Raw genomic sequence first — 15,704 nt, forward strand, 5'->3', positions numbered from 1 at the left:
GCTGTCCCTGACCTGCCCATCTCCAGGAGTACTCCAGTGTTCTGGGGTCCTGTCCACTTCCACAGTCTGTGTTTTGTTTTCCTACCTACTCTGCTGTACCCACTATCTAGTGTGTCTCTGTTCCTCATATCCCTATCTACCGTAGGGTCGCTATCTAGTGTGTTAATGTACCTATCTTCCACAGGGTCAGTGTTCTTTTGACCTGTCCACTTTTTATGTCAACCTGTCCACTATCCAGTGTGCCAGTGTCTCCAAGTACACGTCCTCTACCCAGTGTATCAGTGTTTTTTTTTTCTACGCACTGATCTACTACACCAGTGCGCCAGTGTCTCCAGATACCTGCCCTCTATCCAGTGTGTCAGTGTCTTCATGTACCTGTCCACTACCCAGTGTGCCAGTGTTTTCTCGTGATCACCACCTGTGTCAGTGTCTTTATGCACCTGTCCACTATCCAGTATGCCTGTCTTTTCTCTATGCACTAGTCTTCACCAGTGTGCAAGTGTCTCTATGTACCTGTTCGCTATCTGGTGTGCCAGTGTTTTTTTTTTTTCTACGCACTGGTCTACACCAGCATTCCAGCGTTTCTCTACGCACCGGCCTACACCAGTGTGCCAGTGTTTCTTTATGTACTAGTTTTCATCGGTGTGCTAGTGTTTCCTCGTACTTGTCCACTATCCAGTGGGCCAGCGTTTCTCTACGCACAGACCTACTCCTGTGTGCCAGCGTTTCCCTGTACCTGTCCACTATCCAGTGTGCCAGTGTCTGTGTCATGCCTGTGTGCTCCAATACCCAGGTGCCTTTGGGGATCCTGCCCGCTATTCCGTGGGTCAGTGTTTTCTACGTGCATTTGTTTACTCTGGTGTACCAGGGTTTTCACAAGCCCTTACACTACTCAGTGTAACAGTGTTTCTATGCGCACCTGTCTACACCACTGTAACAGTGTTGTGTGAACCTTCCCACTGTTTAGGGTGTCAGGTTTCTACTTGCACCTGTCAGTTTTAGTGTGCTAAATGTTTTTCTATCAACCCGTCCACCATCCAGATTGACAGTTCCATAGACCTGTCCACTTGCTTGTGTGCCAGCATCTCTATATGTCGGTCCATCTCTCAGGGTGCCAGTATCCACTATCCAGTGTTTCTCTATGCACCTACCCACCATCCGGTGTGCTAGTATTTCCAGAACGTACCCTCTATCTTGTGTGCCAGCGTTTCTATATGCACCTGTCTACTACAGCGTGAGAGTGATTTGATGAGCCTGCCCACTAGCCTATGGGCCAGCACTTGTCAGAACCAGAAGCCGAATACAGCAACAGGCTTGAGTGCCTTGTTCAGCTTTTCCGCTCAGCTTTGACTGAGGCGAGAGCTCCATCCAACACTGCCCCATGATGCGGCACACCAGCAGCTGTCACATTCAGTGCTAGTATTCAAGATCGATGATCCTGCCCGCTATCCAATGGGCTAGCGTTTCTCCAGACCAGAAGCTGGATACCGTAACAGGTATGTGTTGCTCTGCTCACGACCCAGTGAGTCAAACTACCTCACCTAGTGGGTCATGTATCTCCTTCATCTTCGACTGAGGCGAGGACTGTGGTCTCCATAGACCCCTAACGCGGTACGACAGCAACTGTCATTAAGTTGCTTCCCAGTGACCCAAGGCTTTCTCCTACTTCAAACCACTTATCCGGGTAAACAGGAGGTAAGCCATGGTCCTCCGACCAGTGCATTGTCTTCTTTTTTCTGCAGCAGTTATTTTCTCACTTCTCAGCGATCTGCAGCCATACCCTACCTCACACCATACGTGTAACAAGATCTTGAGGTAAGGTAACACGCGACCATCTGACTGAAGGGTTGTGTGATTCACTCCCTGCAGCAACCACGGACCGCATGACTCCGCACAGCAGCAGCTCTCATTTAGTCGCTTCCCAGTGACCCGTGACCTCCTCCTACCTCGCACCATTCATCTACGGTAGCCACGAGGTAAGGCTTTTTTCTCTGACCATACGTTGACTGCGCCGTTTCTTGAGGCAGCAGTCATTTTGTTTCTCAAATGAGGTAAGCCTATTGTTTGGCCTAGACCAGCCTTAGCCGCGCCCTTTACTAGGGTTCCGGCCAGGTACTGCATATGTTTAAATCCATAGGTCGTTACTTACATTCTCTCTTCCATATAGAGATCAGATTTTCTCAGTCCCTTCACAGATAACAGATGAAGTTAAGAACCAGACACAGGATCGTCTAGCACAGGGTTTCCCAACTCCAGTCCTCAAGGCACACCAACAGTGCAGGTTTTTGGGATTTCCTTAGTATTGCACAGGTGTTAATGTAATTACCTGCCCAGGTGCTGGTTCCAACAGCAGTGCAATGCTAAGGAAATCCTGAAAACATGCACTGTTGGTGTGCCTTGAGGACTGGAGTTGGGAAACCCTGGTCTAGCAAGTATCGATTCCACGGAGGACCAGTTTCACAAACAGACTTCTGGTATCCTGACTGCCCAGTCATTAGGCTCACATTTCCGGACCAGCTGTAGGTTTTAAGCATCGTCTTCTGGCCATTTTCCGCGACAGAATTCTTCAGAGAGCCCTGAATGCTCAGGCCACTGGGTGTTTCCACCTGAACACTCAACGCTACAGCGAGTGGTCCCCATCTGATCTGCCAGTCTTCGCTAACACCTAGACAGGACCTGCTTCGGTTTCAGGCCAAGAGGGGTCTGCCTCCCTTTCCCTCTCTTGTTGCCATTCTAGATGGCTCGTGGAGATATGCTAGATCTCTTCGAATTCTCTGCCATACAAAATTCCATGATTGCTCTCCACTGCTTGGGCTCAGACGCTCGTGGATTCATGCACTTCTCAAGCAGAGTCTCTGCCAGACCATTTAACCTCACCTATTCTCGGTAATTTCTTCCCCTTCGTTGTCACTTCTGGTTGCGACGTGATAACGCGTTTTCACGTCACTTTTCCGTTTTCCTTGCCACCTTCCCAGGATAGGCTTCACTCCTCTGGTCGGCTAGCGCTTAGGCCAGTGTCATAGTCCGAGCCTTTCCTTGCGTCCCTTTTGGTAGGGTTTTTCCTTTCTCCCATCCCAGGTCGTACATCCCAGGTCTTGTGCCTATTTTCAGTCACAGGAGCATTCCCCCATAGGGGGTTCTCCTTCCAGTATTTCACTTGAGTGGTCATCTAGTACCCGAATCCGGAGTTCGAGTTTTCCCAGTCACGCCATTGTAGATGCCCGGACTCTCTTCTCCTGTCATGTGAAAGTGGAAGTTGGTCATTGGAATTCCCTCGGCTCCTTAACCTTCTTTGTCTCCGGACTTCGCAAGTTTTTTCTGGACTTCTTTACACAGGGGAATTTTCTCCCATATTTCTTCAGCGCTCTATTGGGAGACCCAGACGATTGGGGTATAGCTACTGCCCTCCGGAGGCCACACAAAGCACTACACCAAAAGTGCAAGGCCCCTCCCCTTCTGGCTATACCCCCCCGTGGTATCACGGGTACTCCAGTTTTAGCTTTGTGTGCGAAGGAGGTCAGACATTCCATGCATAGCTCCACAGATTTTAGTCAGCAGTAGCTGCTGACTATTTCGGATGGAAGAAAAGAGGGCCCATATAGGGCCCCCAGCATGCTCCCTTCTCACCCCTGGATGGTGTTGTAAGGTTGAGGTACCTATTGCTGGTACAGGGCTGGAGCCTCACATGCTGTTTTCCTTCCACATCCCCTTGGGGGCTCTGTGGAAGTGGGATCCTGCCGGCCTCAAAGCTCTGACGCCGGGCTCCATCCACAGACCCATAGCACCTGGTGGATGCCGAGCAGGAGTACCATCAGGGACCGGGCCCTGCATCATACAGGTACTCTGTGTCCCCGGCAGGCACAGACGCACTCCGGGCTGGCTGGGCGTTGTAGTGCGCCGGGGACCGTACACTGAGCTGGTGTTCCTACAGTTATCTGGGGGACTTTGTGTTCTGGGAACGCAGCGCCGACCCTCACTGGACCGGCGGCGCTGCTGTGACTTGTGGTGCGCCGGGGATACGCCGACCGCGCTTTTACGGCGGGGGCGTTTATAACTCTAGTCCCCGGCTTTTGGGCCTAGGACGCCGGCAGCTCCGATCGTTCCCGCCCCCACCCTGTCAATCAGGGTAGGGGAGAGACGCTGTTTCACGGCAGCGACGAGGGCTGGAGCCTGATTTACATGCTCCAGCCCTCTCACTAGGCACAGAGGGAAGCAGGCTTCCCGCTCTTGGTCAGGAACGCCCAGGGCCCGCCCCCCCTTCCTCTCTCAGGATACACCACAGGGCTCAGGGGACGTGGACTCCGCAAGAGTCCACCCTTCAGATCAATGTTCTGGAAATCAGGGCAGTGTATCTTGCCCTACTAGCCTTTCAACAGTGGCTGGAAGGAAAGCAGATCCGAATCCAGTCGGACAACTCCACAGCGGTGGCATACATCAACCACCAAGGAGGGACGCGCAGCCGGCAAGCCTTTCAGGAAGTCCGGCGCATTCTGAATTGGGTGGAGGACACAGCATCCACCATCTCCGCGGTTCACACCCCAGGCGTAGAAAACTGGGAAGCAGACTTCCTCAGTCGCCAGGGTATGGACGCAGGGGAATGGTCCCTTCACCCGGACGTGTTTCAAGAAATCTGTCGCCGCTGGGGGGTGCCGGACGTCGACCTAATGGCGTCTCGGCACAACAACAAGGTCCCGGCATTCATGGCGCGGTCGCGCGATCAAAGAGCTCTGGCGGCAGACGCCTTGGTGCAAGATTGGTCGCAGTTCCGCCTCCCATATGTATTCCCGCCTCTGGCACTCTTGCCCAGAGTATTACGCAAGATCAGATCCGATTGCAGCCGCATCATACTCGTCGCCCCAGACTGGCCGAGGAGATCGTGGTATCCGGATCTGTGGCATCTCACGGTCGGCCGACCGTGGTCACTTCCAGACCGTCCAGACCTGCTGTCTCAAGGGCCGTTTTTCCATCAGAATTCTGCGGCCCTGAACCTGACTGTGTGGCCATTGAGTCCTGGATCCTATCGTCAACAGGCTTATCCCAGGGAGTGGTAGACACAATGAGACAAGCTAGGAAGTCAACTTCTGCTAAGATCTACCACAGAACGTGGAAGATTTTCTTAACCTGGTGCTCTGCTCAGGGAGTGTCTCCCTGGCCATTTGCATTGCCCACTTTTCTGTCTTTCCTGCAATCAGGGTTGGAAAAGGGCTTGTCGCTCAGCTCCCTTAAAGGGCAAGTCTCGGCATTATCCGTGTTTTTTCAGAAGCGTCTAGCACGTCTTCCTAAGGTGCGCACGTTCCTGCAGGGGGTCTGTCATATTGTGCCCCCGTACAAGCGGCCGTTGGATCCATGGGATCTGAACAGAGTACTAGTTGCTCTCCAGAAGCCGCCTTTCGAGCCTCTCAAAGAAGTTTCTTTTTCTCGCCTGTCACAGAAAGTGGCGTTTCTTGTTGCGATCACATCGCTTCGGCGAGTGTCTGAGCTGGCAGCTCTGTCATCCAAGGCTCCCTTCTTGGTGTTCCACCAGGACAAAGTAGTGCTGCGCCCCATTCCGGAGTTTCTCCCTAAGGTCGTATCCTCGTTTCATCTTAATCAGGATATATCCTTGCCTTCCTTTTATCCTCATCCGGTTCACCGGTATGAAAAGGACTTGCGTTTGCTAGATCTGGTGAGAGCTCTCAGGATCTACATTTCCCGCACGGCGCCCATGCGCCGTTCCGATGCACTTTCTGTCCTTGTCGCTGGTCCGCGCAAGGGGTTGCAGGCTTCTAAAGCTACCTTGGCTCGATGGATCAAAGAACCAATTATAGAGGCCTACCGTTCTGCTGGGCTTCCGGTTCCTTCAGGGCTAAAAGCCCACTCAACCAGAGCCGTGGGTGCGTCCTGGGCATTACGGCACCAGGCTTCGGCTCAACAGGTGTGTCAGGCAGCTACCTGGTCGAGTCTGCACACTTTCACCAAGCATTATCAGGTGCATACCTATGCTTCGGCGGATGCCAGCTTAGGTAGAAGAGTCCTGCAGGCGGCAGTGACATCCCCGTAGGGGAGGGCTGTTTTGCAGCTCTAACATGAGGTATTTCGTTACCCACCCAGGGACAGCTTTTGGACGTCCCAATCGTCTGGGTCTCCCAATAGAGCGCTGAAGAAGAAGGGAATTTTGTTACTTACCGTAAATTCCTTTTCTTCTAGCTCTTATTGGGAGACCCAGCACCCGCCCTGTTGTCCTTCGGGATTGTTTTTGCTGTTTGCGGGTACACATGTTGTTCATGTTGAACGGTTTTTCAGTTCTCCGATGTTAATCGGAGTTAATTTGTTTAAACCAGTTGTTGGCTTCCTCCTTCTTGCTTTGGCACTAAAACTGGAGTACCCGTGATACCACGGGGGGGTATAGCCAGAAGGGGAGGGGCCTTGCACTTTTGGTGTAGTGCTTTGTGTGGCCTCCGGAGGGCAGTAGCTATACCCCAATCGTCTGGGTCTCCCAATAAGAGCTAGAAGAAAAGGAATTTACGGTAAGTAACAAAATTCCCTTCTTTTTTCCCGCCTGCAGGCTGTTCCATCCACTAGGGTCAGATCACTTCCCTCGGTTCTGTAGAATCAACAGGTCAAGTCCCCCTATGGCGGAGTTCCCTTACTCTCTCCTCGAGTAGCTCCTCTCTTCTCTCAGCCCAACTCCCCTGCACACTTTCAGGCAGTTGGTGTTCCCTTTTAGTCATTCTACGGCAGTAAAGGGCCAGGGCTCGGTGGGCCTCCGCTTACCCGGCACCTACCTCCACCAGGTGCCTTAGCTCTTCCCTCTTTCTTCCATTCTCAAACGTAGCACCAGGGTCAAGTCAGGCTTTTTTCTCTTGTCTTGACCTATTGCTGTCAGTCGCCTTAGATTCTTAGGTGCAGATTTCAGAGGATGCAACTTTTTCCCTGATCATTTTAATCCCCGCACATGCGGTTTATACTAGATCTAAGTACTCCCTAGTACTCTTAACTCTTCCCTCTATACCTCGGATCCTGCCGGGTAGGTATTCCTTACGGTGTCTAGGGCCAGGTTCCGGTCACAGAATCTCGTCTCTGCTAACCCTGTTTTCGGGTCTTTCTCTTCCCACCCTTGGGGACTGCTTTAGGACGTCCCATGGTTTCCTGTGTACCCCAATGAAGCGATAGAGAAAAGTAGATTTTGGGTACTCACCGTAAAATCTCTTTCTCGGAGCCTTCATTGGGGGACACAGCACCCGCCCTTTTCTAAGACTTCAATGGATCCGGAATGTTCTGGATTTCAAGCTTCTCTTACTGCTTTTACACAAACTGATCACCTCAGCTCCGGTCAGTGGGTGTATACTACGTGGGAGGAGCCAACTTTTTCATTTGCATAGTGTCAGCCTCCTAGTCCCAGCAGCATACACCCATGGTTTACTGTGTCCCCCAATGAAGGCTCCGAGAAAGAGATTTTACGGTGAGTACCCAAAATCTACTTTTATTCTATAAACTACTGACAACATGTCTCTGAATTTCCAAGCAATACATTTTATATTTTATTTCCTGAAAATGAGAAATGGTCAAAATAACAAAGAAATGCATTGCTTTCAGACCTCAAATAATGCAAAGAAAACAAGTTCATAATCATTTAGAAACAACAATACTAATGTTTTAACTCTGGAAGAGATCAGAAATCAAAATTTTCTGGAATAACCATGATTTTTAATCACCGATTTAATGCGTCTTTGCATGCTTTCACACTGCTTTTGGGTGACCTTATGCCACTCCTGGTGCAAAATTTAAGAAGTTCTTCTTTGTTTGATGACTTGTGACTATCCATCTTCCTCTTGATTACATTCCAGAGGTTTTCAATGGGGTTCAGGTCTGGAGATTGGGCTGGCCATGGCAGGCTTTTGACCTAACTGTGTGGCATGGCGCATTGTCCTGCTGTAAAAAACAGTCCTCAGAGTTGGGGAACATTGCCTGAGCAGAATGAACCAACTGTTTTTCCAGAATAACCTTATATGCGGCTTGAATCGTACGTCTTTCGCAAAGTTTAAATAAACATAAAAAATATATAATATAGATTTTTTTTTTTTTTTTTTATCCTGTTGTATTTATCCTTTTTTTGGGGGTGATGGAGGAGCCATACAGGCTGCATTTCTTCACTTATTTTTACATTAAGCAAAAATCTAAATACCTAGATGGATTTCAGAATATATCTAAAACTTTTATCCTAGATAGAATTAGTATGTAAAATGGTCAGTGACTTTCTTATATAAAGTTCTAGAATCATAAACTTTAGATACAGGATGACAAATCCAAAGAAAACAAAGTGCTGCTATTCCTGTTTGTCCAGGCAGAGCGCGTGTTCTCCGAGGTGCGCAGGATTGAAAATTATCGTGTTGAAGGCATGGAGATTTACTCTACCACGTTGTGGCATTTACAAAAAGATGTGGCCCTGTCTGTACTTTCCAAGGACCTCACAGATATGGACAAGAATTCACCTGAGGTACGGGTTGGGAATTTACAGAATGCATGGTCATCTGAGATATGCCAGGTCTCAAAGCAATAGAAAATCCGATTTATGCTCCAACAGTAACTTCATTCTGGCATTATACATTTATGGCCTATTTAGAGGGAATCTGTCAAGTCCAGTAACTCTATTAACCTTCACATATAGGGTTAATCTGCAGGTTAATAATGTTATAAAGGTGCCTGGCGGCTGTACTTAACTTTATTTCTCCTAGGAACTGCCGACTTTCAGTCATGTAAGCTTGTCTGGTACAATTTGTCACCGCTCACGGCACGGTGAGCTGAGGCTGTAAGTACGCTCCAACACTGACTGATAGCTGGCTAAGCGTGCATCAGTGAAGAGGCTGCCAGTCAGTGCCGGGACATGCTTTCATTCACTGCTTACAGTGCTGTGGGGCGTGATTGCTCCAGGCACACCTGAATGAGTGACTGACTAAAAGCCAGTGGATCAAATTAGAGTATTTTTTTTAATTTAATGTAAAATCCGTTTCTTGTAACCTTTATTGGTGGAAACAGGAAAACATAGGTGTACGCTGCTGCCACCAGGAGGCTAACACTAAGAATTACAAGCTTAAGGAAAAAAAGTCGGATCCTCCCCAACAGGCTACACCCACCTACTGTTAACTAAACTATTCAGTTAGGGGGATAAGCAGTAGAAGGAGGGGGGGGGGGTTAGTACACACACGTGTACTAAACAAGGCAACATGGACAAAAAGGTGAGTGCTGTGTCCCTGAATGAAGGCTGAGAAAAAGGATTTTACCTACCGTAAGTCCAACAATAATCTTTTCTGGCTCTTCATTGGGGGACTCAGGAATCCATAGGACATCCCAAAGCAGTTCTTCGAATTTTAACTCAAAGTGCCTTTCTTTTTGCAGCCACTAAGGAGAAAGTGTGAACCTTGTGGAATTTTGAGGTGATGTGAAAGGAGACCTAATAACTAACCTGGCAGACCAAAGCAAGCAGGCAGTGGTTTCTTAAGGTACCGTCACACTAAGCGACGCTCCAGCGATCCCACCAGCAACCTGACCTGGCAGGGATCGCTGGAGCGTCGCTACACCGGTTGCTGGTGAGCTGTCACACAGGCAGATCTCACCAGCAACCAGTGACCAGCCCCCAGCCAGCAGCGACGCGTGGAAGCGATGCTGCGCTTGGTAACTAAGGTAAATATCGGGTAACCAACCCGATATTTACCTTGGTTACCAGCGCACACCGCTTAGCGCTGGCTCCCTGCACTCCTAGCCAGAGTACACATCGGGTTAATTACCCGATGCGTAGTCTGGCTATGTGTGCAGGGAGCAGGGAGCCGGCACTGACAGCGTGAGAGCGGCGGACGCTGGTAACTAAGGTAAATATCGGGTAACCAAGGAAAGGGCTTCTTGGTTACCCGATATTTACATTGGTTACCAGCGTCCGCAGAAGCCGGCTCCCTGCTCACTGCACATTCAGTTGTTGCTCTCTCGCTGTGTCACACAGCGATGTGTGCTTCACAGCAGGAGAGCAACATCGCTAGCAACATCGCTGTTGCGTCACAAAAGTCGTGCCTCAGCAGCGATGTTAGCGATGTTGCTTAGTGAGATGTGGCCTTTAGAGGGAGAGTGACCTTGTCAAGGTCCTTCTGAATTCACAAAGGATTCAATATCTGAAGGAGACAGTCACTGGCAGAAATAAGCACACTGCTCTGATCAGATCCAAACAGTGTAAGGATTAGAAGGACAGAAAATGAGAAGAATAATATCTTTAAGGTGGAAGGAAGAAAATACTTTGGGGAAGGAACGACGTTTCTGGACGCAACAACACTTTGTCCAGGTGAAGGACGAGAAAAAGGAAGCGGCAGGACAGAGCTGCAAGTTCTGATACTCTCCTAACAGAATTGATAGGTGTCAGGAACGCCACTTTCCAGGAAAGATATAGCGTGGAAATCCTGTGGATTGCTAAAAAGTTAGGACACTATAAAAACACTAAGCGCTAGGTTGAATGCTCGATCATAGGTCGGTAAGGAGGAACAGTGTGGGCCATTGGTTGAGGGGGGGAAAAAATCTGTTGAGATATTTAGAAGCCAGATTTCTTTGGGGAAAAAGTGTACAGGACTGAACCAAGTTCTTGACTTGTCTGCGGGATACGTGAAAGGAAGGTAGGGGAACAAACATGGAGAAGAAGTCATGGGATTTGCACCAATGTGAGAAGCCTTCGAGGTACGATTTTGTAAATATGAAATGCAAGAATTGCCGGCACTTCCTAATCTTGTAGTCTGAACTGGTGCAAACTGAACATAGCATACATTATCAAAAATAGCAGTTGCGCTCAAGTAGAGGGAAGGAGAAAAAACAAGAGATCTAAATTTAGATGAGGACCCAGTTGAGAGTTATTCCTTGGCGTGGTAACTGGGCTAAAGTAAACTTAGCCAATTTTATTTGCAAAATAACTCATTTTTTCCCCCCCAAAAAAGTCTAATTTTTCATGTTTTCTTTGCAGTAATGCATTTTCACATTCCAATGTTTACCATATACATCTTTGTTTTTTCTCCTTCCTTCTACTTGAGTGCAACTGCAATTTCTTTATCGTTCCTTTGGGAGACCCAGACCATGGGTGTTTAGCTTCTGCCTCCGGAGGACACACAAAGTACTACACTTAAGTGTAGCTCCTCCCTCTGAGCTTATGCACCCCCTGGTGAGCCAGTCCCAGCTAGTTTATTGCTTTGTGTTCAGGAGGCTAGGGATGCAGTTCGAGACTTTGCCGGCACTTGTGAAGTTGCCCTTAATCAAACAGCAGTCTCTCCAGCTAGCGGTGCGCTCTCTGCTGCGGCCCCGCCATTATACCCTCAGGCACCTGATGCAGGTGCTGGGTCAAATGGTGGCGTCCATGGAGGCTGTTCCCTTTGCCCAGTTCCATCTGCGCCCTCTGCAGCTGGACATTCTCCGCTGTTGGGACAAGCGGCCTTCCTCCTTACAGAGGTTAGTGGCTCTGTCGCCACGGACCAGGAGCTCTCTTCAGTGGTGGCTTCGGCCCCTCTCCCTGTCCCAAGGACGCTCCTTCCTGGCCCCGTCCTGGGTGATTCGCACCACGGATGCCAGTCTATCCGGCTGGGGAGCGGTATATCTCCACCACAGAGCACAGGGCACTTGGACTCCGTCCGAGTCAGCCCTTTCAATCAATGTGCTGGAAACCAGAGCCGTGTTTCTAGCTCTCCTAGCTTTTCACCACCTGTTGGCGGGCAGGCACATTCGAGTCCAGTCAGACAACGCAACAGCGGTTGCCTACATCAATCACCAGGGCGGGACATGCAGCCGCCTGGCAATGATGGAGGTCCAACGCATCCTTCAATGGGCGGAGGACTCCAAGTCCACCATATCCGCAGTCCACATCCCAGGCGTGGAAAACTGGGAGGCAGATTATCTCAGCCGTCAATGCGTGGACGGTGGCGAGTGGTCCCTGCACCCGGCAGTGTTTCAGTCAATCTGCCGCAAATGGGGCACTCCGGACGTGGACCTAATGGCATCCCGTCACAACAACAAGGTTCCTGTTTACGTGGCTCGCTCCCACGATCCTCAGGCCTTCGCCGCGGACGCTCTGGTTCAAGACTGGTCCCAGTTTCGTCTGTCCTACGTGTTTCCCCCTCTAGCTCTCTTGCCCAAAGTCCTGCGCAAGATCAGAATGGAGGGCCGTCGAGTCATCCTCATTGCACCGGACTGGCCCAGGCGAGCTTGGTATCCGGACCTGCTCCAACTGTCCGTAGAGATGCCGTGGCATCTTCCGGACCGTCAAGACCTACTCTCGCAAGGTCCGTTTTTCCGCCCGAATTCTGCGGCCCTCAAATTGACGGCGTGGCTCTTGAGTCCTGGATTTTGACGACTTCTGGTATTCCTCCTGAGGTCATCTCCACTGTGACTTGGGCCCGTAAGTCTTCCTCCGCCAAGATCTATAACAGGACTTGGAAAATTTTCCTGTCCTGGTGTCGCTCTTCCGGCCATCTTCCTTGGCCATTCTCTTTGCCGACCCTTCTGTCTTTTCTACAGTCCGGTCTGCAGCTAGGACTGTCCCTCAACTCTATCAAGGGACAAGTCTCAGCTCTGTCAGTACTGTTCCAGCGGCGTCTCGCCCGGCTGGCTCAGGTCCGCACCTTCATGCAAGGCGCGTCTCACATCATTCCGCCTTATCGGCGGCCCTTGGATCTTCTCTCAGGAGAGTCTCTGATTTTGGCTGCACTCTCCTCGGAGTCACCTTTTTTAGTTTTTCACCAAGACAAGGTGGTTCTCCGTCCGACTCCGGACTTCCTTCCTAAGGTGGTCTCTCCCTTCCACCTTAACCAGGACATTTCCTTACCTTCCTTCTGTCCGGCCCCTGTTCATCCCTTTGAAAAAGCGCTGCATACTCTAGATCTGGTGCGTGCTCTCCGGATTTATGTGTCTCGCACTGCTGCGCTTAGGCGGTGCACCTCTCTTTTTGTGCTAACCACAGGGCGGCGCAAGGGTCTCCCTGCTTCTAAGCCGACCTTGGCCCGTTGGATTAGATCGACCATTTCGGACGCCTACCAGAGTACTCAGGTGCCTCCCCCGCCGGGGATCAAAGCACACTCGACCAGAGCTGTCGGTGCTTCTTGGGCTTTTAGGCACCAGGCTACGGCTCAACAAGTCTGTCAGGCTGCCACTTGGACTAGCCTGCATACCTTCTCGAAGCACTACCAAGTGCATGCTCATTCTTCGGCAGATGCGAGCTTGGGCAGACGCATCCTTCAGGCGGCTGTCGCTGACTTGTGAAGTTAGGTTCTGCCTACTTCTTAGTTTTTCTGTTAATTTCCCACCCAGGGACTGCTTTGGAACGTCCCATGGTTTTGGTCTCCCAAAGGAACGATAAAGAAAGAGAGAATTTTGTTTACTTACCGTAAATTCTTTTTCTTATAGTTCCGTATTGGGAGACCCAGCTCCCTCCCTGTTGCCTGTTGGCAATTTCTTATCACCGGCTGTTGTCAAGACAGAGTCTCCGGTTGTTCCGGCTCTTGCTCTGTTCTACTTGTGGGTGGCTATTCTCCTTCAGCTTTTGCACTAAACTGGCTGGGACTGGCTCACCAGGGGGTGTATAAGCTCAGAGGGAGGAGCTACACTTTTAAGTGTAGTACTTTGTGTGTCCTCCGGAGGCAGAAGCTAAACACCCATGGTCTGGGTCTCCCAATACGGAACTATAAGAAAAAGAATTTACGGTAAGTAAACAAAATTCTCCTTTTTCGATTCTAAATATGAGGGGATGGCTTCCATGCCTTGATCATGGTCTGATCAATGTGATCAGAAAAAAATGAAGTATTTTATTGCTGCAGCTTCAACAGATATTGTTGAATTGAGAAACTGAGAATTTGGGTGCAAGAGAGGACTCTGGGAGATAAGGTCTGATCGTTCCAGAGTAGGATTGGACCATCCATGGAGAAGTAGTATTTGTCCCAATGGGAGAAGAGGGCCATCTGCAGGGGCCCCTTGTGGAATTGAGCAAATGAGATTGTCTCGATACCCACCACTATCTTGCCTGGCACACTCATGCAGAAGCGGAAGGAAAGAAGAGCTAGGTGGATTGGAGATTAGATGACTATGCAAATCTAACATCCTGACCTCTGTAACGAAAAACGTTTGCCTGAACAGGAAGATGATACACTGAGCCGGGATCAGAGACAAATTGATTAAAATACATCCAAAGTGAGCCAGCGTTACCAGCGAAACCTGTAAACTCTGAAGGTTCGAACTTAAGAGGGAGCCTTGAAAGAGATGATATCAAAGTATGGGATGAGCCGATCTCTCTAACAAGCAGGAGGGGGGGCCATTACGACAGCCCAGACTTTGGTGAATACCTGAAGAGCCATTGCCAGTCCAAAAAAAGAGCGCAACAAACTGAAAGAGAAACTGATAGACCACAAAGAAGTGCAACTTCTGGTGCGCTGGAAAAAACGGGGACGTGAATGTTTGCTGAAAGAGAAATTCTCAAGGGTTCCTTGAAGGCAACAACTGACTGGAAAGACTTAATCTTGAGTCTCTGAAGCGTGACATGCTTGCTTAGCAATTTTTCGCCCAGAATGGGACAGACTGACCATTTGGGTACAACAAAAAAGGTTTGATTAAGGAGATGATCTCTCAGACCAGGCCTCATAAATTGAGGATAGTCACACGTCCTAGAACAGGAGGAGACTGTCCTCCACCCTTTTAAAAGGTTTCCAGATAGGGCTGCACCGTCATGTAGAGGAGAACTTTTTGCTGCTTCTGGTCTGTAAAGACTTTGAAGTCTGGTTTCATGGACGCTAGGAAGAAACCTGCTTGAAGGATGGTCTCCAAGGGATGGGAGGTCTATCTTGCTCAATAGACAGTAACAAAAGGAATGAAACATAGGCTTTCGGTTGGACAGAGATTGAGAAGTTTTTATCTGTGGGAATATGGTGGTTTTGTTTTAGCCTGTAGCACCCAAATTGAGCTACACCAACTTATTTGAAGAGATTTGAGCCACGGAAAGGAAGGCTCGTGAGGGACCGATTTGGTTCAAGGTTTAGAGCACTTGCCATGCAACTAGAGCATATGGGGGATACACTACAGCTTGAGCCGCTAGCTACGTCATGAGGAGCAGAACAGAGGCACATACCCACAATGGCAATCTGATCTGTGACGTGTGCCAGCTCACATGAAGACCCAGATTTAATGCTTTGATGCCTGTGTGTTGCCCAGACCATGACCTATTCTGCAGCTTCAAGTGCAGACTTGGCCATAGATTCTACTCATTAACCCCTTAAGGACCAAGCCTAATTTTTTATTTTAATTTTATTATTTTTTTTAAATGAGAATTGGCATTTTTATGAGATAATAACTGATACGCCTCAATGGACCCCTGTGATTCTGAGATGTTTTTGTTTTTTTTTTGTGACCTGTTGTACTTCATGTTAGTGGTAAAGTTTGGTCAATATTAGTTGAGCCTATATATCAGGGGTGGGCAATTAATTTTCCCATGGGGCCGCATGAGAAATTGGGATTGGTTTAGAGGGCCGGACTAATATAATTACCTCAGTTCTATATAAATGTAATATACTACACCCCCATATACACCTGTATTATACTACACCACTATATAATACACCTCCGATATACTACATCATTACACCCCTATATACTACACCTGTAATATACTACGCCTCCATATAGTACACCTGTAATATACTACACCTCCATATAGCACACCTGTA

General features: G+C 49.2%; 1 protein-coding gene across 3 annotated transcripts in view; it reads left to right on the forward strand.

Annotated features, from left to right (window-relative positions):
• CDC27 (cell division cycle 27) overlaps nucleotides 1-15,704 on the forward strand; it is a 155,995-nt gene that overhangs the window by 94,294 nt on the left and 45,997 nt on the right. For all 3 annotated transcript variants that reach the window (XM_075350303.1, XM_075350304.1, XM_075350305.1), the window contains exon 13: nucleotides 8,324-8,476. In XM_075350303.1, coding sequence (XP_075206418.1) covers nucleotides 8,324-8,476 — 153 coding nt within the window. The remainder of the gene's footprint in view (nucleotides 1-8,323; nucleotides 8,477-15,704) is intronic.

This window comes from Anomaloglossus baeobatrachus, chromosome 5, assembly GCF_048569485.1.
Source record: "Anomaloglossus baeobatrachus isolate aAnoBae1 chromosome 5, aAnoBae1.hap1, whole genome shotgun sequence".
NCBI lineage: Eukaryota > Metazoa > Chordata > Amphibia > Anura > Aromobatidae > Anomaloglossus > Anomaloglossus baeobatrachus.